At 39.9% G+C, this 26696-nt stretch overlaps 1 protein-coding gene across 1 annotated transcript in view; it reads right to left on the minus strand.

Annotated features, from left to right (window-relative positions):
• Window positions 1–5172: 5172 nt before the first annotated feature.
• Window positions 5173–26696, minus strand: part of LOC132830885 (protein HEG-like) — a 92528-nt gene continuing 71004 nt past the window's right edge. The window contains exons 8-12 of the mRNA XM_060848805.1: window positions 24257–24299; window positions 22780–22817; window positions 19529–19616; window positions 16765–16942; window positions 5173–8880 (exon numbers count right to left, since the gene is read on the minus strand). Coding sequence (XP_060704788.1) covers window positions 8758–8880; window positions 16765–16942; window positions 19529–19616; window positions 22780–22817; window positions 24257–24299 — 470 coding nt within the window. The 3' untranslated portion in view covers window positions 5173–8757. The remainder of the gene's footprint in view (window positions 8881–16764; window positions 16943–19528; window positions 19617–22779; window positions 22818–24256; window positions 24300–26696) is intronic.

Genomic DNA, 26696 nt, shown 5'->3' on the forward strand with positions numbered 1-26696 from the left:
CCTTACAGCTTTGAGAGGAATGGACTTTTACAATAGATCCAAGAAATGAAAGAGCTCCAGTTGGGTTATAACAGTAACCCAAACCATCAATTCTATGTACAGGTTAACTGCTGAATGCTGGTATTTGAGACACATACTAATTGATATGATGACATAAATTCTTTATAACAGAACAGAAAATGCAGGAGAACCTGAAGAAGAGTCAGGTTGGATTTTATTTTCAATTCATTCATATGGATTTCGGCATTGGTGGACAGGTCAGCACTTATTTCCCATTCTTAGTTGCCTTTGAGAATTCAGTGATTAGCTGCCTTGAAAGGTTAACTCTGTTTCTCTCTCTTTGCAGATGCTGCTAGACATGTTGTGCTTTTCCAGTACTTTTTCTGTATCTATTTCAGATTTTCAGCATCTGAACTATTTTGCTTTGTTTTAGAATAAATTGTAAAACACATTTTAAATGTTGGGTGGTACACATAGATGGACAAATGATCAATGTAAGGTCAGTTCCTGTTGGATTTGGAGTACTGAACATGCAATATCATTTATTCCTTTGTAGTTCTAATGAGTTGAATGTGGCACATGTTTAGTAACCAAACACAACAAAGGGTTTTATTGCAAACCATAAGTTTGACTATTGAAATGTCTTACAAGACAAAGAAATAACCCATTCTGATAATTACAATTGGTAAAGATATGAGTTTAAGAAAACATTGCTTACTTCGAGTAGGTTTAAAGGAGCATTTTTTCTGTCTGTGGTTTTTGTATATTTATTTTTAGCTTCTCATCAGTGAATGTGTAGGACACTGAAGACTAGGTAAAAGAGTAGAAAAAAAAGCATTTTCTTAGTGTGATGAATGCTATGATTGTGTTTCCAGGTTTAACCCAGGAAATGAGCTGGCATAAAAAAAGGGTTCAAAGTAGAAAGTACTTTATCAAAAAAAACTGTCATAGAACTACACAGAATACAACTCATTTCTAATCTTGTGCCATTGCCAATTTAAGCGAATGCCCACTAATGTTATAGAAATGCTCTCTTTCTTACCCAAACCCCCTGCTGTGTGATGGAAGTAGCAATTGAGCAAGTAATTAGCATGTAATTTGTTATCACAACCAATTGAGAGCTCTACCTCCTGCCATCTGAAAGAGTTGGCCTGCTGATTGTGGTTGGGAGAGCTGGGGGGTTGGTAGGAAGCGGAGCTCTTCCCAGTCAATGACATTTATTAGGCCGCATCATTCCTGTAATCAATCTTCAGGGCATGCTGAGATTTTTAAAAAAATATATAAATGTCTTCTTTGCATTGCTTTTCAACCGAGCATTTTTTTTTCACTTCAGGCTCATTACATTAAGTACTGTGGAACAATTTCACAAAGTGTATGGAATAATGTTACATAATGTCTGCAGATGTTTCTTGACAATTTTTCTGACACAAGAGTCTTGCTCTATGGAGAGGTGCGCTCCCTGAGTCCCCCAGGATTGTGGTTAGAGTCATTGGTTTTATTGACGTATGTAAATTTGATATAGGGAATCACTTCAAAATTTGTGAATGATACAAAGCTTGGTAAGAATAAATACTGAGGACGATAAAGGGGGACTTACATAGGCTTGGGCTGGTGATGTTGGATGATGCAGTGTGGATAAATGTAAATGAGGCATTTTGGGGTAAGGGTGTAGGACCATTTGGCACATCCATTTTGGCGTGAGCGACTTGGTGCGGCCTGTTTGGCACATGCCAATTTTGCCGCCGACCCATTTAGACGCAGAGTTATTTCGACGCAGCTCATATTGATTCCTTTTCAGGCTTAGTTAAAAGCATTAATGAAAGCAATAAATATGAGCTGTGCCGAAATAGTTCTGCGCCTAAATGGGTTGGCAGCAAAATGGGCTGTGCCAAACAGGCCACACCAAATTGCTCACAACAAAATGGCTGCATGGAATGGTCCCACTCCATTGGGAGGAATGGTCCCACTCCATTGGGGCAGAGGCCATAGAATTTAAATAGTAGAGTTTTGAAGTGGTGCCGGAGCTGCTGAACCCAGGAATTAATATTCACAAACCTTCAAAGGTGCCTTGGCAAGTTGATAAGACAATTAAGGAAACGTACTGAATACTTGGCTTTGTAAAGTGAAAAATCACACACACCAGGTTATTGTCCAACAGCTTTATTTGGAGGCACTAGCTTTCGGAGTGCTGCTCCTTCATCAGGTGGTTGTGGAGCACCATCCTTATTGTGCCGCCTCCCCCCCCCCCCTTCCCCATGTATATGAGTAGTCACAAATAGTGTCGAAAATTGTGCAATCATTAGTGACCATTCCCACCCCTGACCTTATGATGGATACTCATTCGTGAACAGATGAAGATATTTGGGCCCAGGACATTACCCTGAGGAACTCTAGCAGAGATGTCCTGGAGCTGAGATGATTGATCTCCAACGGTCAGAACCATCTTTCTTTGCGCCAGGTGAACACCACCAAAGAGTTTTCTATTGTTCCCATGCTAGGGCTCCTTGATGCCACACTCAGACAGTCACTATGTTACCTTCAAGAACAGTTTCCCTCTCTGCCTTCCTGGAATTCCACTGTTTTATCTATGTTTAAACCAAGACTGTAATAAATTCAGAAGCTGGATGGACCTTGCGAAACCCAAATTGAGTGTCAGAGAACAGGTTATCATTTAGTGTTATTGAGCTGCTTGTGAGCATCTTGATAGCACCTTGTTAGAATCGAATCAAATCACTACAGTGTGGAAACAGGCCCTTCGGCCCAACAAGTCCACACTAACCCTCCAAAGAATATCCCACTAAGACCCATTCCCCTACTACTCTACATTTACCCCTGACTAATGCACCTAACCTACACATCCCTGAACACTATGGACAATTTAGCACAGCCAATTCACCTAACCTGCATATCTTTGGATTGTGTGAGGAAATTGGAGCACCCAGAGGAAAACCACGCAGAATGTGTAAGCTCAACACAGACAGTCACCCAAGAGTTGGATAGAACTCTCAAGGATTTTGGAATCAAGGGTTATGGAGATAAGGCAGGAACAGGACACTGATTAAGGATGATCAGCCATGATCATATTGAATGGTGGTGCAGGCTTGAAGGGCAGAATGGCCTACTCCTGCACCTATTGTCTATTGGCTGGAATCAAACCCAGGTCCCTGGTGCTGTGAGGCACAGTGCTAACCATTGAATCACTCTGTTAATGATTGAGAGGATACAGATAGGGCAGTAATGGTTGGACATGTCCTGCTTTTCATGGACAGGACCCACCTCGGAATTTTTCCACATTACACATGAAAGAAGTGAAACTATCACTGTATTCTAATAGATGAAAGGCTTAACAGACAATCAATTTTTCAATGTATAATTTCAGTTACATCACACTGCAAATTCTTGCTATAAATTCTGTGTTACGATCGAGCCCTCCACAATCACCTGATGAAGGAGTGTCACTCCGAAAGCTAGGTGTGTGCTTCCAATTAAACCTGTTGGACTGTAACCTGGTGTTGTGTAATTTTTAACTTTGTATACCTCAGTCCAACACCGGCATCTCCAAATCAAAACATTCACATCCACTTTAAGCATGGAGATAAATGGATGTAGTGCCACGATCTCCCTCCTGGTGGCAGTGATGGATTGTTGGAAATCGTATGAATGCAAATCTATTTTTTTACCAATATTTAGCCCACAATGTATTTTCAGTTTTTTTTGCTGCAGACGATGTGGTCATGTACAGGGTAAGTCTAAAAGAATGAAACACCTCTTGGATTTTGTCCATCTGCCGATGATTAATTGGATGAATTAACTGAAGTACAAAGTATACACTCAGGAGCAGTACTTGTACTGCTTAGGTCTTGGTCTGCTAATTATTGCTGAAGAATCAATCTAACTACTACAATCCACTGCACAGAGGGTAGGGTTATGTACAGCTGCAAATGCATTTACTAGGCTCAATTAGAGAGTTTTATAAAAGAATAGCAATACCCTTAAAGTAATAATGTCACTGGACTAGTAATGCTGGGCTCATGATCTGGAGATATAATTTATTTTCTAACCAGGAATACTCTCACACACATGTGAACAGATTTTCTCCATCAGCAAATCACCCAGAGTTTTTTTTTAATCTATTAGCCGCTATCAGTGAATCACCCATGTTTCCAAATGAACAATTTACAGCAAAGCCCGTTGAGGAAATGGTATAGAGAGAGGGAAGGGAGAGGATCACGGCATCCGAAGAGATTTGAATTCAACAAAATCTGGAATAAGAGCTTACAATTGTTGTAAAAGTATATCTGCTTCACTGAAATTTTATTTAACATATGATTTCAATCAAGCCATTCAGAGATGGCATTACACACCTCTGGAGCAGGTGGGACTTTAACCCAGGCCTCCCAGTCCAGAAGGAGGGACACTACCACCATACTATGAGAGAAGGGTGTTGGGGGGTGGGAGGCTTGGATGGTACAAAAGTCATTGCATTGTCACTATCTTTTGATACCCCTGCAGTAAGCAACAATAATTAAGGTGCTGAGTTGGGACGTTGTTAAAAAAATCACACAACGCCGTTATAATCCAACAGGCTTATTTGGAAGCACTAGCTTTCGGAGCACTGCTCCTTCATCAGGTGGTTGTGGAACACCTGATGAAGAGGCAGCACTTTGATCGCTAGTGCTTCCAATTAAACCTGTTGGACTATAACCTGGTGTTGTGTGATTTTTAACTTTGTCTACCACAGTCCACTATTCCACATTATGACTTGGACATTGATCTTGATCACAAACATTTGCAGATGGCATGTTTTTTGATTCCTTAAGCACTTCAAAACTTGAACAACCAAACATCTAGGTTTGGAACACTCAATTACCAAAGATAAATGCATGGTTTGGAATAATAAAGACAATTGATCTTTTAGCAGATAAATGTAAAATCAATCTGTAAGGAAGTTCAATTGCCAAACTAAACTAGCTCTCTCATCTGTGTGGGCTATTGAATAGATTAGTTGCTGAGTGGGTTGTTAGTTGTACCGTAATTGAATATGCATTTGGCAGTGCACTGTAGAGAACAAACAGGTTCTCAACTCCCCCTTTAGTACAAGCCAACATTTGTACAAAAACTTACCAGTTCCATTCTCTGTATTGATTTTACCTGGAGTCAAAGAACAAGGTGGAAACTGGAAAGAATTTTTCTTTATTTCAATATGTTTAAATTGTACAATGGGTGATCAATAGAAAAACAAATTCATATTTTAATACCTGTGATTTTAACAAAGTTACTTGAAATTCTCATGATTTTACTCCTATTTGGCATGAAATTCTTTTATATTTCACATAACTACAATGTACAAAATAAAAGTTACAAGCAAAACCATTAATCCAAATTGAGAATGCAACTTTGGCCATTTTTATTCCATGCAAGAGCAGCAAATTAAATTTGTTTTGAGCAACGGGAATCTTTAAGCTCCAGGAAGTACACTTTCCATTACACATTTACTGAAACGCAACAGAACACAGACACAAGTGACAGCCATGAAGCAGGTTCATTGGGTACGTGAAAGTGTCTCCCTTATGTACATTTTTTGGAATTAATGTAGAAACTATGCCATCTCTGAAGGGTTCTTCGTTTGAATTTTGGTTCTGTTTTGTGCAGAGGTGATCTCCAAATGGGCAACCACATCACAAAGCTAAAACCAATCTCCTATCTATAAATATTCAGTAGTAGTCACAACCTGAGTGGTGTACCCTCTTTTCCCTCTACGCTTTCCCCTCCAAAAATAAATTTTAAAAATGCAACCAAGCACAGTTGCAAGTCTTTCAATGGGATGCCGAAAGTCAAAAGATACCTATATAGCATTCAGAACCCATGAACCATAATAACTACATCCATTAAAAAAAAATTCTTGTGCTCTAATGTAGCCGGGAGTAATTGCTCTATGCCTCAGTTGTTGGCTACTTCCAATTTCCCACTGAATACTCCCACCTCATGAAGCAGTTAGTTCTTATCCTGGGCAAACAATAATATATAATCTATTCATTGACAGAACAAAAGGCAAAGTAGAATGAGGCTAAGCAGAAAATGACAAGGAGAGAAAGACAAGACAAAGCCTAACGTCCATGTTAAAGGAAAAACATAAACCTTACTAACAACTCAAACAGATTAGGTACAATCGGCTTGTGCATTGAAAGCTGGAGTACATTTCAGTTCAGTAAATTCATTTCCATTTCTGATAGTCATTCTTTGTATTGCAAAAATATATCATTTATATAAGGGGAAAAATAGTCACATCTTTATTTATAGGCTGTTCCATTTTGATCTAGAAACAAAAGTTTATACATGCACAAGCTTATGTGTTTCCACAAACATGCTTTGAAGTTTACATTATACAATTATTTAAGACACTCAAGTTGAATATTGTAGGAGATAACCACCGTTTTGGGGAAAGCTCTGCAGGAATCTGGTCTATATCCATTCACCAATAATAGGAGATGCCAACATTTGGATTTGGAATCTAAAGTTACCAAGGACAAACAAATGTTTGTGTGCTTTATTTGTCTAATCTTTGGAGTTATTTCCTATCGACTGAAAACTGGAAAAGGTTATTGAGCTTCACTATTCAATAACACTTTGTCACAGCATCTCCTACCATTGAACAATCAAGTGCTACTAGTGCTTTAATATCCTTTAACAAGATCAGAGAGAAAAGGAATGGAAAGGTGCCCAAAACGCTCAATTCCCCCAAACAACTATTCAGAGATACATTTTACTCTGGTCTTGAGCTACCAGTTGTTGTAGCTCAAGCTTATGCAGCAGGTTGTTATATTAAACTAAATCAACCAAATTAAGGCTGGCAGACTCTAACGTCAATCTTAAAAATCTGCTTGGCTGCAGCCAATCTCTGTGGGCCCATAAAGCTGCTGTCCCATAGCAGTAACTATGCACCTTGAAGTCAACAGTGTGTGTGCGCATCACTATTCTTGGTCATAAGATCACTTAGTTCATACATGCACCCTAGCCAAAATGTCATGGCCAATCTGCAAATATTTCTATGGTGTACCCATAGTTTATAGGGAAACCACACATTACAAGTATTAATCATGGCAAGCAGTATAGTTAGTCCTGTCAGTCAAGACCCAGAGTGCAAAAATAAAGTTTATTTAAGAATGGGACAAACTAATTATTACTAGATAATAATTAATTATTGGCATTTCTCAGAATACAAGCTAGTGTTTACATTAATTTATCAGTATTAAAAACCAAACTTTAAGAAGTTTTTTTTCAGGGAAAAAAATCAGAAGGACTGCCTAGTTTATTTGCAAAACTTAGTACCACCACTTTTTCCTTGGCAAAATTATTTATGCTTAGATTGCCAAATATGGAAAGTCTTCATTGAAGAAAAATATTGAAGAACCTAAAAATCAAAAAAACACCAAGGAATTCAAAAAAGATTAAAACCGAAAGAAAATTAAATATACATCTTGGAGTATAGTATCTCCCCAGTGTATTTACAATTTACATCCACATATTTGATCAGAAAAATGTGCAATGTATTTGTTAAAAAACATTTTAAAGGTGGAAATGCATCCTCTTCAGTTGGCTGGTGATTGGACAGTGCTAAAATTGGCGTGCCATTTAGACTCTCCTCCTTCTGGTATTTTAAGTCACAATTAGTAATTTCCTATCATTTACTAATCAACATTTTAATCATTAATGATAAGATTTGCTTCAATTTTCTTTTACTTTGCTTGGTTAAAATTTGAAAGGAAAGTCCCACCACATTGCTTTGCGTTTTCCATCCCATTCAAAGACAGCAGCACAATGTAAAAGAGCTGGTTATCGAATATTCATGAAAACTCAATGAAAATTATATTACTATGCAAATCTAAAGAGGGAACATTAGTGGTGTGACTGAGCAACCTGTTTAAACACATCCAATCAAAAGTTAAAATGTTACAATTTTGCAGTCACTATAAGGGATGCTGAAATGTGGAAACCTGTTAATTTTATGCTAGATTTAGAAGGAACTCATGGATGCAATGGTCAGCTGTAGTCTTCTGACCATCAATGAACAATGTTCTCCTACTGCAGCCATCTACAGTATTGTGTTCAGCACAATGTAATAGCTAGCTGGTGAAGGAGGGACCTTTACATTTGGGTATTATGGTTTGGAAATAATGTACTGAATCAGTTGGTAAAAACGGAAGGAAAATTCTAAAATTATGATTCAACACTTCAATACCAAAAGAAATACTCTGGGTGCTAACCAGATTAAATTCCCATCCATCAACAACTACCACACCTTCTCCACTCCCCCCGCTCCCCCTCCCCACACAGATCAAAAACCACCCCGCACCTCCTGCCAATCCTACCCTCCTCATTAAGTCTCTGTGCTCCTCCTGGCATTGTTTGGTTAAATTTGGAAGAATAATCTGTTTTATTATAGTGTTAGGAAGAGAGGCAAAGGTAATGTTCCAATAGGTTAATGCCGGAAGTTGGAAGTCCCTCGTCTGACATTTTAATGGCCAGGAAAATTGGAGTCTTGATTTTTAAATACTAAGTTGAAGGTTTTTGTTTCATAGTTGCCTCACTACAGAAATACGTCCCAAGAATTTGGTTTAAAAACAACGTACAAAATTCCACCTTTATTTCCCCCTTCCCTACCCTTTACGCTTGCTATGCGACACGCACAGAAGCACAAACATTATCAATAGTTGAAAGAATATCTGCTTCACCCTCTAAAAATCAATCCTGCTCCATTTACAAATATTCGGGTTTTTTCTCATCACTGACGTAATATGGATTCTCTTGACCCTGGCAGAGATAGGTGTACCGGGACTGCTGCTTCCCTTTAAAGGTCTTCAGGTCATCATTTTTTTCAGGCTAGAATAGAAACACGCAAGATATCAATTTAATTGGGAGCACACTGACTGAATGTGTACTTTACTATAATGTTATACTCTTTCAAATACATCTTGAAACCTTTTTGTTTTTAATGCAAATGCTCAGGCTGCTGGGTGAGGAATGAGTGACATTTACTGCTTGAAGTTTAAAGATAGAATCTTCTAGAGGAATGTATTGTAGAAACAAAGGGACAGGAGCAGGTCACTGAGTCCCTCAAGCCTGCTTTGCCATTCAACTGCATCGCAGCTGATCTGTATCTTAAATTCCACTTAACGCTTGGTTCCATGCCCTTACCTAATAAAAGTCAATTAATCCCATGTTTTGCATTTTCAATTGTTCTGGCCACAGCCGTTTTTTTATTTGAGGGAGAGAATTTCAGACTTCCACCACCCTTTGTGTAGGGGGAATGCTTCTCAACATTACCCCTGAATGGGCAAGCTCTTCAATTTTAAAGTCACTCCCTGGGCTCCGCCATGTTTCCCCTTTGTGTCAAGATTGATATTTCTGACAAAATAAAACCCATTTTGATAAAATATTGCATTCTGTTCCAGATGAAGGCTGACAGCATGAGTGGACAAGAAGTCTGTCTAAGCAATCGGATTTGACTGCAGCTTTTAGTGAGTCACTGTTCATCGTTTAAGCAAAGGGGTTGTCTAGTTACCAAAGGCAATGAGCACGTGAAGGGGAATTGCACACCTGACAGCAGATGCTGTACTGACTTCTAGGCACAATGCTTTGTGGCGAAGGGGAAATCAACGACCTAAATCTTACTTGGATCATTATTAAGAAGCAAGCAAAACAAAATAAAACGTTTTGTACAGTGTTGACCACAGCTGCTGAGCACAAGCCATCCACAATGAGGTCATTCTAGTCATTAAACGAATCACCTGATGTTCAACAAATTTTCTCACCATGCAACAATTTTTGACAAATGGTGCCACAGCCAAATTCATGACTACATTACAACGAAGTTTTAAAAAAGTTGTAAAGTATTCTGACAGAAAAGATCTTAAGTTAGAAGTCACTGTAACGCAGCACAAAGTCTGTTGTGTGACAAGGCCATTACACTATTATAAAGTTAAAAATCACACAACGCCAGGTTATAGTCCAACAGGTTTAATTGGAAGCACCAGCTTTCGGAGCGCGATCCTTCATCAGGTGATAGTACTTCATTAGGTAGACTATCACCTGATGAAGGATCGCGCTCCGAAAGCTGGTGCTTCCAATTAAACCTGTTGGACTATAACCTGGCGTTGTGTGATTTTTAACTTTGTATACCCCAGTCCAACACCGGCATCTCCAAATCATGACACTATTATAATGTACTATTTAAATACAAGTAGAGTTTGGAAATGTGGTTGCGGAAGAGTTAAAAGGATACTAAAACTTTTTAAAAATTACTGTACTTTTGATGCTTGAAATAAATGCTTGAACATTAAGCAGCAAGCACTGATGTGAAGGACACAGAGAAGAAACTGCTTTCATTGTGAAAGTATAAAGTGAAGATAGTCATTATACCAAGATGGCTCAGTAGTCAACAAATTTCAAATAAACAAATCTCAATAGTAATACTTTGTGCAACATTTTGCGATCATTAACCAATGCTGTAACATCCACCTGTTGTTTTTGAGTCCCAAGGAAATGGAGTTGAGAAAATTGAAATTTTTCAAAATTCAGTTATTAGATTCTAACAATTTTCTTTAGAGTTCCCAGCAGTCAGCACACGTCGAAACAAGAAATGATGACTCTCCGTCCTTTATCTGCAGAAAGCTTTTCATTATTGAAATGGTTCCGTCTGGAACTAAATATGACAAATTGCCCAGTGAAACCAAGACTTTGAAGAGATGACAAGTAGGTTAGACCAGGGAAACCCAGTGGATGTGGTCTATCTAGACTTTCAAAAAGCCTTTGATAAGGTGCCACACGGGAGGCTGCTGAGCAAGGTGAGGGCCCATGGTGTTTGAGGTGAGCTGCTGGGATGGATTGAGGATTGGCTGTCTAACAGAAGGCAGAGAGTTGGGATAAAAGGTTCTTTTTCAGAATGGCAGCCGGTGACGAGCGGTGTCCCGCAGGGTTCAGTGTTGGGGCCACAGCTATTCGCATTATATATTAATGATTTGGATGAGGGGACTGGGGGCATTCTAGTGAAGTTTGCTGATGATACGAAGTTAGGTGGACAGGCAGGTAGTACTGAGGAAGTGGGGAGGCTACAGAAGGATCTAGACAGGTTGGGAGAGTGGTCCAGGAAATGGCTGATGGAATTTAACGTGAGCAAATGTGAGGTCTTGCACTTTGGCAAAAAGAATAAAAGCATAGACTACTTTCTAAATGGTGAGAAAATTCGTAAAGCCAAAGTATAAAGGGATCTGGGAGTGCTAGTCGAGGTTTCTCTAAAGGTAAACATGCAGGTTGAGTCCGTGATTAAGAAAGCGAATGCAATGTTATCTCTTATCTCAAGAGGGTTGGAATATAAAAGCAGAGATGTGCTACTGAGACTTTACAAAGCTCTGGTTAGGCCCCATTTGGAGTACTGTGTCCAGTTTTGGTCCCCACACCTCAGGAAGGACATACTGGCACTGGAACGTGTCCAGCGGAGATTCACACGGATGATCCCTGGAATGGCAGGTCTAACATATGAGGAACGGCTGAGGATCCTGGGATTATATTCATTGGAGTTTAGGAGATTAAGGGGAGACTTAATAGAGACATACAAGATAATACATGGCTTGGAAAAGGTGGACGCTAGGAAATTGTTTCCATTAGGCGAGGAGACTAGGACCCGTGGACACAGCCTTAGAATTAGAGGGGGTCAATTCAGAACAGAAATGCGGAGACATTTCTTCAGCCAGAGGGTGGTGGGCCTGTGCAATTCATTGCCACAGGGTGCAGTGGAGGCCGGGACGCTAAATGTCTTCAAGGCAGAGATTGATAGATTCTTGTTGACTCGAGGAATTAAGGGCTACGGGGAGAACGCTGGTAAGTGGAGTTGAAATGCCCATCAGCCGTGATTGAATGGCGGAGTGGACTCAATGGGCCGAATGGCCTTACTTCCACTCCTATGTCTTATGGTCTTATGGTCTCATTAGGCAGTCTTCTAGATTTGTGGCCGACTTGTCTCCATTCCATTGTTCATATTTTTGAGAGGCAACTTTCAGTTTTAGGAATTAAAGTGTTAAATGCAAGATAAAGGGAGACATGGAATTAAAAACAAATATACAGTCCGAGCAAAAATGCAACTGAAACAAGCCTGAGTTAATTGCAATTAAATGGTAACCTACGTTAATCTTGCATTGTCAGAGTTGGTTGTGAGAACTTGGATAAAGAAATAAGCTAGCAGTGAAGTCAGAAGATCAACCACTTGTCTTAATAAAATATTTAAATTGTTTGTGGTCCCCAGATGAGAAGAAGCTAGAGGCAGTTGGTGAACAGGGAGTTTCTTGTTGGGACCAGAACTTCTGAGAAAGAGGATCACAAACTCCAATAGAGGTAGAAATTATTCGTACTGGTCACAGAATCAAAAGGAGTTATCTTGAAGATAATTGGTTTATATTTCAGTTATGAGCTTCCCAAAGCCTGCCAGATTGCCATGGAGATAGCATTTGAGGGTAAGAGGTCTTTTTTTAAAAAAAATGTTATCCAGTTGTAAAGTAAAAGGGTTTGTTAGCTCAATTGGCTCTTTTTTGGATGCCAATAGCATGGGTTCAATTCCTCCAACAGCAGAAGTTACCATGAAGGACACTCCTCAACCTTTCCCCTCAAAGGTATGATGACCCTCAGGTTAAACAAAACAGTTGTCTCTCTCTCTCTAAAAAGGGAGAGCAGACCTGTGGTCTGGTAAGGTCACTTGACTTTTACCTTTTATCCAGGCGTCCTCAGAAGGAAGTTGCAGATCGATGCAGATTGCTATTCACTTGGAATTGATTGGGGAAAATAAAATCAGAAGATTTGCCTAGTTTGGAGCAAAAGTTAAGAAATTTCCGGTAAAAGGCAGTTTGCCTTGTTGAAGCAGAAAAAAAGGGATCTGGGAGTGCTAGTCGAGGTTTCTCTAAAGGTAAACATGCATGTATTATCTTGTATGTCTCTATTAAGTCTCCCCTTAATCTTCTAAACTCCAAGTGTGATGCTGGAAAAGTACAGCAGGTTAGGGAGCATTTCCAGTCAACATTTTGGGTATAAGCCCTTCATCAAGAATATAGAGGGGAAAAGGGGCTGAGAGATAAATAGGAGGGTAGGTGGGGCTGTGGGGAAGGTCACTGGGAAGGTGATAGGTGGATGTAGGAGGAGGGGTGATGGTGATAGGTTGGAGCAGAGGGTGGAACAAATGGATGGGAAGTGAGGTAGACAGAAAAGACAGCTCAAGCAGGCAGTGCTGAGTTGGAGGGTTGGATCTGGGATGACATGGAGTGAAGGGAGATGAGGAAACTGGTAAAATTGACGTTGATGCCATGTGGTTGGGGAGTCCCGAGGTGGAAGATGAGGCGTTCTTCCTCCAACCATTGGGTGGCTAGGATTTGGTGGTGGAGGCAGACCAGAACATGCATGTCCTTGGTGGAGTGGGAGGGGAGTTGAAGTGGTTGGCCACAGGGCGGTGGGGTTGTTTGGTGGATGTGTCCCAGAGATGTTCATTGAAACGTTCCTTGAATTGGCAACCTGTCTCCCCAATGTAGAGACCACACTGAGAGCAACAGACATTGTAGATGCAGGAAAATCGCTGTGGAAGGATCCTTTGGGGTCTTAGGAGGGAGGGAAAGGTGCGGGTGCAGGTTTTACCTTCCCTTCATGTCACAAGAGGTGTAAGCAGAAAACAGCTTGAAGAACTAGCTTGGAAATTGCTTTAAAAGAATTATGGGGGCAGGCTTAGAAGGAACAGAGTGTCCAAAGTCAAGGCAAAAAGCAGTAGAATCCTTATAGAGTAAGAAGTCTGGAAGTCTCCAAGTGTCTTGACTGTGAAACTAAGGAAAAATCAAAAGTGAATTCCAGATGAAAAAAAAGATTGCGGACGCTAGGAATCAGAAAGCTCACAGTCCACTGATATTCAGGTTTCAATGAATTAGGGGTCTCTATCAGTTCCTGATGAGATGCTTAGTTTCAGTTTCATAATTGCAAAATGTCCTCTTCTAATTCCCTGGGAAGAGATTTACAGCAGAAAAAAAACAGTGAGGGAAATCCAAAAGAAAAAGGCAGATTGTGCAATTGAGCCGAGTGAATCTGGTCATTTATGGGGCTGGCACAAGGTCAAAGTCACTGTGACAGCTCTCACTTTCAGAGCACATGAATGGGATATTTGCTTTCATCAGTCATAGCATACAGTGTAAGAGCAAGGAGGTAATGATGGGGTTGTACAGAGCGTTGGTTAGGTGTGCAGTTCTGATCGTCTCACTGTGATAGCACTGGAGGTGCTACACTGGAGGTTCACCAGGATGATGCCTGAGATGGAGAATGAGCTATAAGGAGCAACTAGACAGGCTGGATTATCTTCTTGAGAGCAGAGAAGGCTGAGGGGCTCATGATTGGGGTGCATAAGGTTATGAGTGTGAATAGAGAGCAGCTGTCCCACGTGTTTGAGGGGCCAATCACATGGGGCATAGTTTTAGGGTAAGGGACAGGAGGATCAGAGGGGGTTTGAGGAAAAATAAACCTTTCAGAGGGTGGAGGGAATCTGGATTGCACTGACTGGGAAGATAGTGGAGGCCGAAAACCTTAAACCTTTAAAAGGTATTTGGATGAGCACTTGAAATATCATAACATTCAAGGATATGGGACAAATGTAGGAAATTGGGATTAATGAGCCTTTAGCAGTAATTATTGTCAGGGCAGACTTGATGGACGAAAGGGCTTTTACTGCGTGGCATGACTCTATGACTTGTTGTTTAAAAAAAAAACGAAAAATTTGCTGTAAGATCCCAGCAGTTCAGGCATGGTCATCTGATTGGCAAGTATCAGACATAAATCAATCTGTAAAGCTGCAAAGACGTGTTACCAAATAATGTTCAGTTACTCTAAATGGTATTTCCTCTTTTAAAGATTTGGAAGTGGGTAAATATCCTAACTATGGACAGAAATCCGCATTAACGTTTCAGGTCTAGTGACCCTTCTTCAGGATTGTGATTTTCAGACGGCTGTGGCATCCAGGCTTGGTCCCTTAAAAATTGAAAGAGCTTTCTAGATTTTGAAAGATAGGGGAAAGTAACAGTGGACTCATTGCATACTAATAATTAAGTTAGTGTTAAGTTTGTTATACCTGCTTTTTTAAAATTTTAATTGTAAAGCTATTGTTTAAAACTATGAAAAGTTGTAGTATGATTCTTACAGTTAATGACAAATTTATTTCAAACATAACGTGTCCCTAACAGGATCTGAAACAACATGTACAATATTCCTAAAAAGGAGAAGATGGACATTCTAAGTTAATTTCCAAGGGTGGAGAATGATAGCCATTTACCTGACACTTAAGTGATTACCATTAATATACTTTCAGAATTAGGCCAGAGTGAAATGCGAGTAATATTTTTCATCAGGATATTTACCCACATCTAAGTCTTTAATAGAGGAAATACCATTTACAGTAACTCGACATTATTTGGTAACAAGTCTCTGCGGCTTTACAGATTCATTTATATCTGATGCTTGCCAATGAGATGGCCATGTATCAAACCAAATGACCTTTCACACATTACAATGGCTAGCTTGCTACTAAATTGTAACAGTACAAAAACACACTTCACAGGCAATTTGAAGTTTATTTAGGAAATGGAACACCAAGTTCTGGTTATGTACTGGATCTACAATGTTATGAAACAGCTTTGTTCCATCAAAAGGCACACAGGTTTAGCCTAGGACCAGATAACTTTATGATGTCTAAAGACTCTTTTGCATTAAGATTAGATTCGATTCTCTACAGTGTGGAAACAGGCCCTTTGGCCCAACAAGTCCACACCAACCCTCCGAAGAGTAACCCACCCGGACCCAGTTCCCTCTGACTAATGTACCTAACACAATGGGCAATTTATCATGGCTAATTCATCTAACCTGCACATCTTTGGACTGTGGGAGAAAACCGGAGCCCCCGGAGAAAACCCACACAGACTCGGGGAGAATGTGCAAACTCCACACAGACAGTTGCCCAAGGCTGGAATCGAACATGGGACCCTGATGCTGTGAGGCAGCAGTGCTAACCACTGAGCCACCATGTCACCAAAGTGTGCTTTACTTATGGAATGGTCATTCAGGTAAAGCATAGTGGAGACGAAAAGCCCGGAAGCTTGGTGGATGAAGCATTAAAACCTCTTGAGGTGGATGAAGTTACATGGGCTAATTGGCCTTCTGTATCTATAATTATAATCAGCAAAAACATACCCACACTGAAATTACTATTCCAGTTCCAAAGTACAAGAATACAAGTGATAAGCTGGACAGCAACGTTTGAGATAAATATAAAATTCAGGAGACTATTTTAAATGAAGAACTTTAGACACTGTGTAACTTTTGTGTCAGACTAATTATATCTGTTCGGCCGACAAGCTTCACAAAATTTCCAGGTGAACCAGAGATTTGTTTCTGATTCTAAAATAAAAGTCTGAAACTGCTTTATTGGAAAACATGGGTGTTTGGAGAAGGATGCAGTCCATCAGTGGCAGAGGAAAATCAGAAACAAAACCAAATACTAACATTTTCCAACACAACAAACTTTCCAGTTCTCTGTTGGGAAGACCTGTGCTAATCCTAGTGGTGACTAGAGAGTGCTGACAGCTATGGCTTCGTGAAACCAGCAAGAATTGCATTTAATCAAAGGAATGGCCCAATTTCTTTCCACCTTTTCTTCCCCCCCCCCACCCTCTACTTTCCAGTTTTAAGTGCACTCACTGTTCTCCCAGCATCTCGATGGATATCATTTAAACTGCTGGTGCTTCCATTCTCTTGCATTTCAAGCTGATTACCATCCCAGTGCATGGTGGCACGGGGAATCTTCGGCATCTCGGATTTGGGCCACATGACATAGTCGTGAGAGTCTGATGAGGAACTGCAAGAGCCACTTTTGCACCTGCAAATAAGAGTCAATGTCACTTTAACTGCACTTCCAACCTCAGCATTTGATAACATAATTTGTGTAACTCTATGATGGGATTACATTTTTCAATTAGATGTGTGCAGATCTCACAGCATTCTAACCCTACTTTAAGCCCATGCATCTATCCATTGATGTGAAATATGTGAGTGCCCAAGTAGAATTAAGGCTGCAGAGATAATATAAATGGCTGCACAGTGTTTATTTTCCCCTTTACAGTGGAGTTGGTGAATGAGAGACTGAGGATGATACTTCAAAATTACATTTAAGTTGTTTTGATTAGCCAAGGAGTATTTCTACTGAGGTTTGACTGACCAAAATATCACCCTTCCTTTAGTGCAATGAAGAAAGAAACAGTATTTCAACAATGACTTTTTAAAAAATCACTACCCTTTAATGACAATGATGTACATCAGACTGATGTCTTCACTGTCATGACTAAGAGCAGTAAAAGAAAACTAGCTGTGAAGACTTATTCCTTTAGAATACTTCAACTTGGTTGAAAAATTATTAAAGCAACAAGTACAGAAACTTCAATCATTCCATGTCATTAGCTCCCAATTTGTAAAACAAGGACTCAGTCTGCTCTACCATTCATGGATGAACCTGGATCTCAACTCCACTTTTCCACCTGATCTGCATATCCCTAAATTGCTGTATAAGTCCAAGAATGATACAGAAAATAAAGCACTTTGGCTGTGGGTAAAGTTAAGCGATACACACATTGCTGACAATGAGAGGGTTTGGACACAATGGGAAAACAACAATGGACACTCTACGCAAAGCAGGTTTACACTCAAGGGCATCGTATGTGAAGGACAAATGAAAGTTTTAATTTTCTAACCTAGAAGCCAGGGAAATTAATTATTGGTTAACATTTGTTAACATAATGTTGCTGCTGAAGGAGCCTTGGAGATTGAGTCACTGAAACACTGCACTACTTCTCCAGCATTTATTCCTATCAAGGCATTTTGGCTGAAGTATTGGCTGTCAAATATAAAATTAGGCATAAGTGTACGATATTCAACCCAGTCAGAGACAATAGCATTCACTGTAACTGCTGTGCACTACGAAAGGAGTATAGGTACTGTTCTGTGCAGTTTCCAGGCAATGTTCTTTAATTTATTAAGGTCCTAGATAGGACACCCTAAACTGTTAAGCTCCCAGGGAGAAGGATGAACTTCTTTATTCATCCACAAACTATCCTCGCCTTTCAACCTGATGGTCGTGACAGATCAATTTTAAAATGGAACCCTTCCCTTGTGGATGCCTGACATTGGTGGCATTGACATTGGTAGTTGAACAGTTGATTTCAAGATTTTCAGCTTTGTAGATTGGTTGAGATTCTGTTATCCTCATTCCTTTTGACAGTGACTGAATTCCAGCGTTCAGCACAAGGGAGAGTCCTTTTTTTGTCCTGTTCCCTTTAGTCTGGCTTGCTAGCTTGTTGGTTTTAGCACTCAGAATACAAAGTCCCTCTACTTGCAACACAGGGGTGACGAGGGGATAGGTCATCAACGGTGACCTTCACAGCACATTAACACTAGGACCCACGCCAGTGCATAAAGGGTAACTTAACCCACTGGCACGTGAAAATATTCAGTCCCATTAGCACACTGTAGCAAATATAAACCTGACCTTCTAACTGATGCCCTTCTGTATTCTTCAACGAGAAAATTAAAAATCATCTCTGCGGTTTGGAACATAATCCAGAGGAGGTGGCTTGCTGTTGAGCAGGGGTTCCTCGGTCTCTTGTTATTTTTGTAGTCACAGAAAATCACAGTACAGTCAGTTCTGAGTTGGCCCTTCCCCTCTGAATGGTTGAAAATGTGTTGCTGGAAAAGCGCAGCAGGTCAGGCAGCATCTGAGGAACAGGAAATTCGACGTTTCAGGCATAAGCCCTTCATCAGGAAGCCTGATGAAGGGCTTATGTCCGAAACGCCGAATTTCCTGTTCCTTGGATGCTGCCTGACCTGCTGCGCTTTTCCAGCAACACATTTTCAGCTCTGATACTCCAGCATCTGCAGACCTCACTTTCTCCTCTGAATGGTTGTTGTTTGAAGTTCTTTTTGCCTCTTTAGATGTATCATTTCATGTATCTCTCTCTCTCTCTCTCTCCAAATGCACAGATAGCAACTCAATTTATATCTACAGGCATAGTTGGCCGTACCTTTTAGATTTTGGAAGTACACATTAAAAATATCCATAGTACTTTTGGGTTTTGGCTCGTTATCACAATAGCATCCAAAAGGCTTTAGGGGGGACTTTCACAGGTGAAAGGGAGGATATTTGACGGCTCGTCAGCTTGATGTTCATTCAAAACTAGCTGTGAAGGTTTATTCTTCAGCATTTAACAATTCAATTGATAGACCATTAGGGCAACAAGTAGAGATACATTCTAAAGAAATATTTCCACCAGCGTCATGAAGCTACCAATTTGGATGATTGGTCAATTGTGCTGTTTTCATCATTGGGAATAAAGACCATCATTTTCCCTGAACCCAACCCTTTATTAAACAGCACAGGACAGAAATAACTCTGCTTTTCATGACACATCCTTACCTGAGACAGGTTACAATTAGGGCCAACAACGAGAGGAGGAGGATACCACCCAGTACACAGGAGATCACCACAACTGCCAGTAAATATGCTGGAGAAACAGAAACCACGCATTAATATTCAATGCAAAATCTTACAGTTTTGACACACTGGGCATGTATCCCATTTTCAAGAATACCCAGAAAGAATCAGATTTTAACCTGATCAGGAACACATTAAACCAAACATATAAATTCACAAAAAAGGTGAATTATTCCATTTTCAAACCATGTAATTACAGAATTAGAATTTACAGGATGACTATTTATAATGAAGTATTTGTTACAAAAATTTGGCTGTCTTCTCTCTCCCTGAACAGATTTGTTCATGCTTTCAGCTATACTGATTTTGAGATTTACTGAGGTGAAGCACAACAATGCTGGTCATGTATATATTCCCATTTTCATATAAATATATCCACTTTATCACTACTACAGAATGACTGGTCAGATTAGGCAGCATCTGCTAAACCTCCTCAACATGGATTCCTAGGTTTTTAGGCTGCAGTCTCTTAATCCTCAGGGCTCACGTCCCTGAGGTGATTTTATTCCAACTTTACCAATACCGAATTTACACAGTTAAAACCCAAGTAGAAAGTAACAGCTATTTTCTTCTGGATGACCAAAATAGTCCTTAGACATTAAGACAGAGTCCCTGGACATGCTTCAGTAGTTGCACTGGACACAGAGAGTGAGTGCTACGGAGAGCAAGTGCACAACAGAGAGAGACAGCACATGTGACAAAGACAGAGGGGGCATACGACAATGTCTTTCCCTTTGTAGCCTGGAGGTAAACAATCTGAAATTTGTTATCCATGCTGATAATTCCTGACTGCTCAAACTAATCAGCAGTTTGTCTCTTCGTAAAGCTTGCTCTGCATACACCCACTGTAAATATGTGAACACAACTCTCAATGTTTTTAAGAATGCAGCGATTCCTTCCATAGTTCTTGGTTTAAAGCAGTATTGTTTCCTCATTTTGTTCCACAACCCAAAATAGAAAAAGAAACTTTGAAGTAGTTGTGACAATTTACCGTATTAATTCAATTAAAACAACTTTTCACATCTGCACATGATCAGTTAAATACCAAGATCAGGAAGTTGCTGTCTAAGTTGTGCAGAAGTTTCACTGAGTGACTTTCCATTTGCAGACACATACTATGGTGTGCACACTGCTCACAATTTGGTCTCCTCTACAGTGGGTACTCATTTCTCACCAACTGCAAAGTCCGGGTGGTTAACATGATCTCAAAATACTCTACAGTTTAGAAACAAAATACTCCTTGGATTCCTGCTGCAAGAGTTTATTTCTATACCATTATGCAACACAAACACAATCGATTAAACTCTGATAAGAACTTCAATTTCACCACAAGTCTGATAAATTGTTATCAACAGGCCATTCCAAAATAATCCTGCTTTTGTTTTGCTAATCAAATAGGCACAGCCCACTCATATTAATAGAATTGAGTTTCACTACTTAAGTCTGAATTTATTACCCGTTCCCAATTACCCTCAAGAAGTGAGCAGTGTTCTTGAACCACTGCAGTCCATAGAGTGTATGGACACTCAATGCTGTTAGTGAAGGGGTTCTAGGATTTGTACCCAGCACCAGTGAAAGGACAGCAATTTAGCACCAAGTAGTCAAGTGTGGCTTGGAGGAAAACCTGTAGGCAATGACGCTCCCCATATTGTCCTCTAGGTGGCAGAGGTTGCGGGTTTGGATGGTGCTGTCCCTGCAGCTTTGGTGGATTGCCTCAGAGATTTTGTACATGGTACATGCTGCTACCACTGTATCTGAGTGATGGAGGGAATGAAGGTAATCGATGGGATGCCAATGAAACAAGTTTACTGGGCAGTGTTGAGCTTCCCAAGTGTTGTTGGAACTGTGCACATCCAGGCAAGTAGAGTGTCATACTCCTTGGCTTGAGCCTTGTAGTGGACAGGATTGTAGGAGTCAGGAGGTGGGGTTAGTTGGTCCTGAATTTCCAGCCTCTAACCTCCAGTTATAATCAGGGCGTTTAGATGACTGGTCCATGAGGGAGGACCCAAGTCAAGATCTCCAAGAAATATCTACAGGGGTCTCAACAAAATCCAGGCCAGTGCTTCTGCTGGACTGAAACCAGATTTGGCTTCTCAGGATGTGGTCATAAATCAAAAGGTGCATTATGTTTCCCAAACTGGCAACTTTCCTCCAAATAGGGCACAGCTCAGTAACTAGTTTCAGCTTGTCTGTCTTTGACCTGCACATTCAATAATGGTGCTTACGAACAATATACAATTTTTAACAGTGGGCAAATTGAGATATAGCATTTCAGAAAACATTACTGCCCTGCTGACCAATAGTAGGAAAAGTACTTGGAGAGATCTATATGCATAGATAATTTCTTTTAATAATAGGATACCTTCATTGGTTAGTCTTCAGCAACACTGCTGCCCTCTGCAGGAGACTGGCACTGCCAACCTTTTGGAATGCTCATGGTAGCGGGGAAAGGTAAAAGGAGGAGGAACAGAAGGAGGTGGAGTCTAAGCCTCATGGTGGGACCAAGGGAATGGGAAATGTTATCCAGAGTTAGTCAGGCTGCTGACTTGAAGCATACCTGGCACATCATTAGTAAGCTAAATTTCAGGATTACAGGCACCGTATGACTGTAGTGATTATATTTGCAAAAGGTTGGTCATAGAAATGCCAGCATTAACAACTGTTTTCTGTCAAGCTGTGCGTTTGGTTTGCTCAGTTTGACTGTATGTATAGAGTGTCGGTGGCAAAGGGCTAAAATCAAAAAAATTGTTTAACTTGAGGGCTCAAACAGCTCTCAGGCTTAACCACATTATCCTTGAGTAGTGAAAAAAAATAGCACTGGCACCTGTTGGTGTAACTTAAAATAGCTACAGTGTTACATGAAACCAGAAAGTGACGACTGCTGAAGCCACAGAGCATGCTTTCTGTCACCATGCCAGTCCACTTTTCAGGTCATTGTGCATCAAAGGCTCCACTCAGATTTCACGCTGTACAGGCCAGCAGTGAGAAACCTAGTCAGAGCGTGCAACCCACTGCAACAAATCTCACTTCATCAATATGATCTTGGATCATTTCACCAAACATCTATCTTCGAACAATCACTTTCATTATTTGACTACAAAAAAAAGTCTGAACCTCAGAATAATTTATAAAAACAATTGTTGGCAAAAGTTTATTAAATGATAGGTACTTACATTTATCACAGTTAAATCCTCCATAACCAAATGGACACCTAGAAATAACAGAGATGTCATTTTCTCAGAACTATATTGTCGAGCAAATGTTGAAAATCAGATCCAGCCCTTCCAGTAAAGTAAATTAGCTTAACAGGCTTATTTCACACAGACAGTCTAAAAAGGATATTGTGGATTATTTCTACTAGCAACCTATTGTGGAATCCGTACACTGAATTTTCATAGTTAGTAACCACATAGCCAGGGATGTTTAATGAGAATCACGTGCTATCTAACACCAACTATGCAGCAGTACTTAACTTATAATGATAAGGATTCAAATTATCAACAATAATGCATAGCATAATAAATTCAAAATGAAGTCCTTCTGGATTTCCAGTCAAAGTTGATGGACCAAAGGTTTCCCATTTCAAATTTGTAAAAGTCATTAGAAGTTAATTATTTTTGGACAGCAAGTCTCTGTATTAATCCAACTGCATGGCTGAAATAGCTATTAGTTTGCCTCCTTTCTATGTTTTTTGGAGTCTAGATTCACAACTGGGCTTTGCTGCACCTGGAGTCGGATTCCAATCAAACTGATTACTTTGATCCTTTTCGAATACACAGCTCTGGATCTTTGCCCACGTACAAGACACAGACCATCTGGAGCAATGCATGAGCTGCTTTTGAGTTTGACAGCATCAGTCCTTTACTGAAGGCTGCAGCTTCCTGCTGGTACACAGAGGCAACTTTACACAATGCTTAGACATGGCTAAGAGCTACATTCCCTTTCAGGATTGAAAACCTGGCAATGTTAAAGATTCAAATTATCGATACCAATACCCTATCTATTGTCAATCAGATAATAGTCTTATTTTTGCTACCAAAGCAGATAACATCACATTTATCCACATTATACTTAATCTGCAATGCAATTGCCCACTTACTCAACTTCTCCAACTCACATAGAAGGACCTCTGTGTTACCGTCCCAGCTCACATTCCCACCCAGTTTTGTGTTGGCTGCAAATTTGGAAGTATCAGATTTAATTCTTCATCTAAATCATTCATATCAACATCAGTAAAGGTTGTTTGATTTTATCAAGAAAACTTGGGCAGCTGATGTTGTACACACTTGCTATTTGGGTACACAGTTTAAAAACAGTGCAGTACACAGAGACTGGCTGCCGACTCAAGAGTAGAAAAGCAATCAAATAGTACACAGAAGGTGTTGAACAAAACTGAGTTACAAACAAAATAAAAGTGCCTTTCCATCACAGATATTTCAAGTCCACAAAACTGTACAGAACTAGGATCAATTGGATTACCTCAACCTCATGACTGTTGTGATTTAGGAGCCTCAATGGTGTACTTAAGAGAGAGTATGACTGAGGCAAGTGTATAGTATTTCTTGAAATCGTAACAGAAATTGAAAGGGAAATAAAGTAACAGACACAAATAAAGGTGTCTGCTGTAGCAGTTTATATTTAATAACTTACTTCACACATATTCTATTTTCAAGCTTAAATCCACTTAGACAGGCTGTTTAGAAAAGAAAAGTAAATAAGTTGATTATGTTTCATTAATACTTATACATTTCAACTAGTGCCATGTTTCCATTAGCACAATAGCAGTACTACATCTGTTAAAAAACAGTGCTATAGAGAGGATTTTGGGTGTAAGGATGGAGAAGGAACCGATCTCTCTTCTTCTTGCTTTGCCCAGTGTGTTCCTTGTAGATGCGCATAAGAAAAAGCTTTTCAATATCCTCACTTTGTGCGCAAGAAATAATATCTTGCTAGGTTGGATATCCGAAAATCCCCGGGCCTATCGGGTTGGCGGAAGATTGTTATGGAGCATATCCCCTTGGATTTTCTCACAAGTATGGTACACCTCAAAACTGAGAATTTTTATAAGACATAAGTCCTTTTTGGACTACCTGGACACAGATTTATCTGCCACACTAATAGGGGCTTTAAATTGTTAAATTGTTACGGCTCATAACAATTGTGTTTTACGAGTCCAATACCCAGGGAGGAGGAACTGCGAACTTATGACTGTCTTGTTTGGCTGAGTTGAGTTATTACTATCTATTAGTTTGTTGTTGGTTATTATTTATTTAATTAATTTTTAAAAAAAATTATATATTTTTCCACATATATTTATACATTTGTACATGAGGGCGGGTTGGGTTTTTTTACTTTGCGTTCTCTCTTTCTATTGTTTTGAACTGTATTGTTTTGTATTTGTTGTAATATTTTTAAAAATCTACTTTTTCAATAAAAATATATTTTAAAAAAAAACAGTGCAACCCATATACTCCTTTGTAAACCTGGTTCTAGACTTCCTCGGTCATCAGGCATATCCTTCCTGCATTCATCCTGTCTAGTCCTGTTAGAATTTTGTAGGTTTCTGTGAGATACCCCTCTCATTCTCCTAAACTCCAGAGAATATAGTCATAACTGATCCAATCACATTTTTTTGTAAATCAATCCTATCATAACCAGACTGATTCCTGAAAAACCTCTGGTGCACCCCTTCCATAGTTAGAAGATCCTTCCCCAGATAAGGAGATCAAAACTGCAGGCAACATTCCAGGTGCAGTCTCACCAAGGCTCTGTCCAGTTGCAGCTAGACATCGCTGCTCCTGTACTCCAGTCCTCTTGCTATGAAGCCCAACATACCTTTCTCCTTCTTCACCATTGGCTGCAATGTTTACTTTCAGCGACTGGTTTATGAGGATACCCAGATCCCATTGCACCCTGCCTCCCACTTCTTTCTCAATCTATCATCATTCGTGGGAATTGTAGGGTTACAGGGATAGGTTAGGGGTGGGGTGGGTCTGGGTGGCCTGCTACCACATTGCAGGGATTCTATTACTTGTTTTTTCCTACTCTTTGGTTCCTGTCTGCCGACCAGTTCTCTATGTCCTTACACCATCCCCAACGCCACATGCTTTAGTTTTATATGCTAATCTCTTATATGAGTATCAAAAGTCTTCTGAAAGTCCAGGTAAACTAGATCCACTGGTTCCCTTTCATCAACACTACCCTCATTTGTCAACCATGGTTTCCTTTTTGTAAATCCATGCTGACTCTGTCAGATCCCATCACTGTTTTGAATTGCTTTGCTCTTAATTCCTTTGTAATGGTGTTTACAGCATTTTCCCACCAGTGATGTCAGGAAAACTGGTCTCTAATTCCCTGTTCTATTGCGGCTTCCTTTTTTGAAAAAATACTGGGGTTACATGAGCTACCTCCCAATCCATAGAAACTGTTCCAGATTCTATAGAATCATGAAGGGTTACCACTAAAGCATCCAGTATTTCTTGGGCCATTTTATCTTCTCTGGGTTGTATGTTAATTAGCAGGTTAGTGAGATTTGGAGTCTTTGATTGTGTGAAAGATACACTTAGCATTCGGCTACAATACATATTTCCTATTCTAATGTTCAAATATCTAAAGTTTTTTGGAAATAAAGAGTTCAGTGGTAGCTTTAATGGAGAAGTATGCAGATGCATCATACTATCTTGTGATGAGGGCTGGTTTCAGAAGGACACTGGCAGGGACAGGTTATCATTGTGGTTCAGCATTAACTAACAGATTGCCCTACATGTGCAAAAGTAAAGAGCAACAAATCTGGTAAGTTTGAAGCAAAATCCTGTAGCAGAGTATAATTCTACTCTTTGAAATTCATGGTGTATGACAATCAAATCACTGGATGGATTTGGAAATTAAGGAAACTTTCACAAGTTACTTTGCCCTTTGGATCTTAATCCATTTCAAGAGCTCATAGGGATGGACTATTTTGCAAGACCAACAAATGCGCAAAGCCTTACTTTGATGGCTCCTCTCCATTGACGGATAGAATTTGGAACTTATGATTGTAAGTTCACCACTAACTTTAAAAACATGTCACATGACCTCACCAAAAGAATAA

Source organism: Hemiscyllium ocellatum, chromosome 32 (genome assembly GCF_020745735.1).
Source record: "Hemiscyllium ocellatum isolate sHemOce1 chromosome 32, sHemOce1.pat.X.cur, whole genome shotgun sequence".
NCBI classification, from domain to species: Eukaryota; Metazoa; Chordata; class Chondrichthyes; order Orectolobiformes; family Hemiscylliidae; genus Hemiscyllium; species Hemiscyllium ocellatum.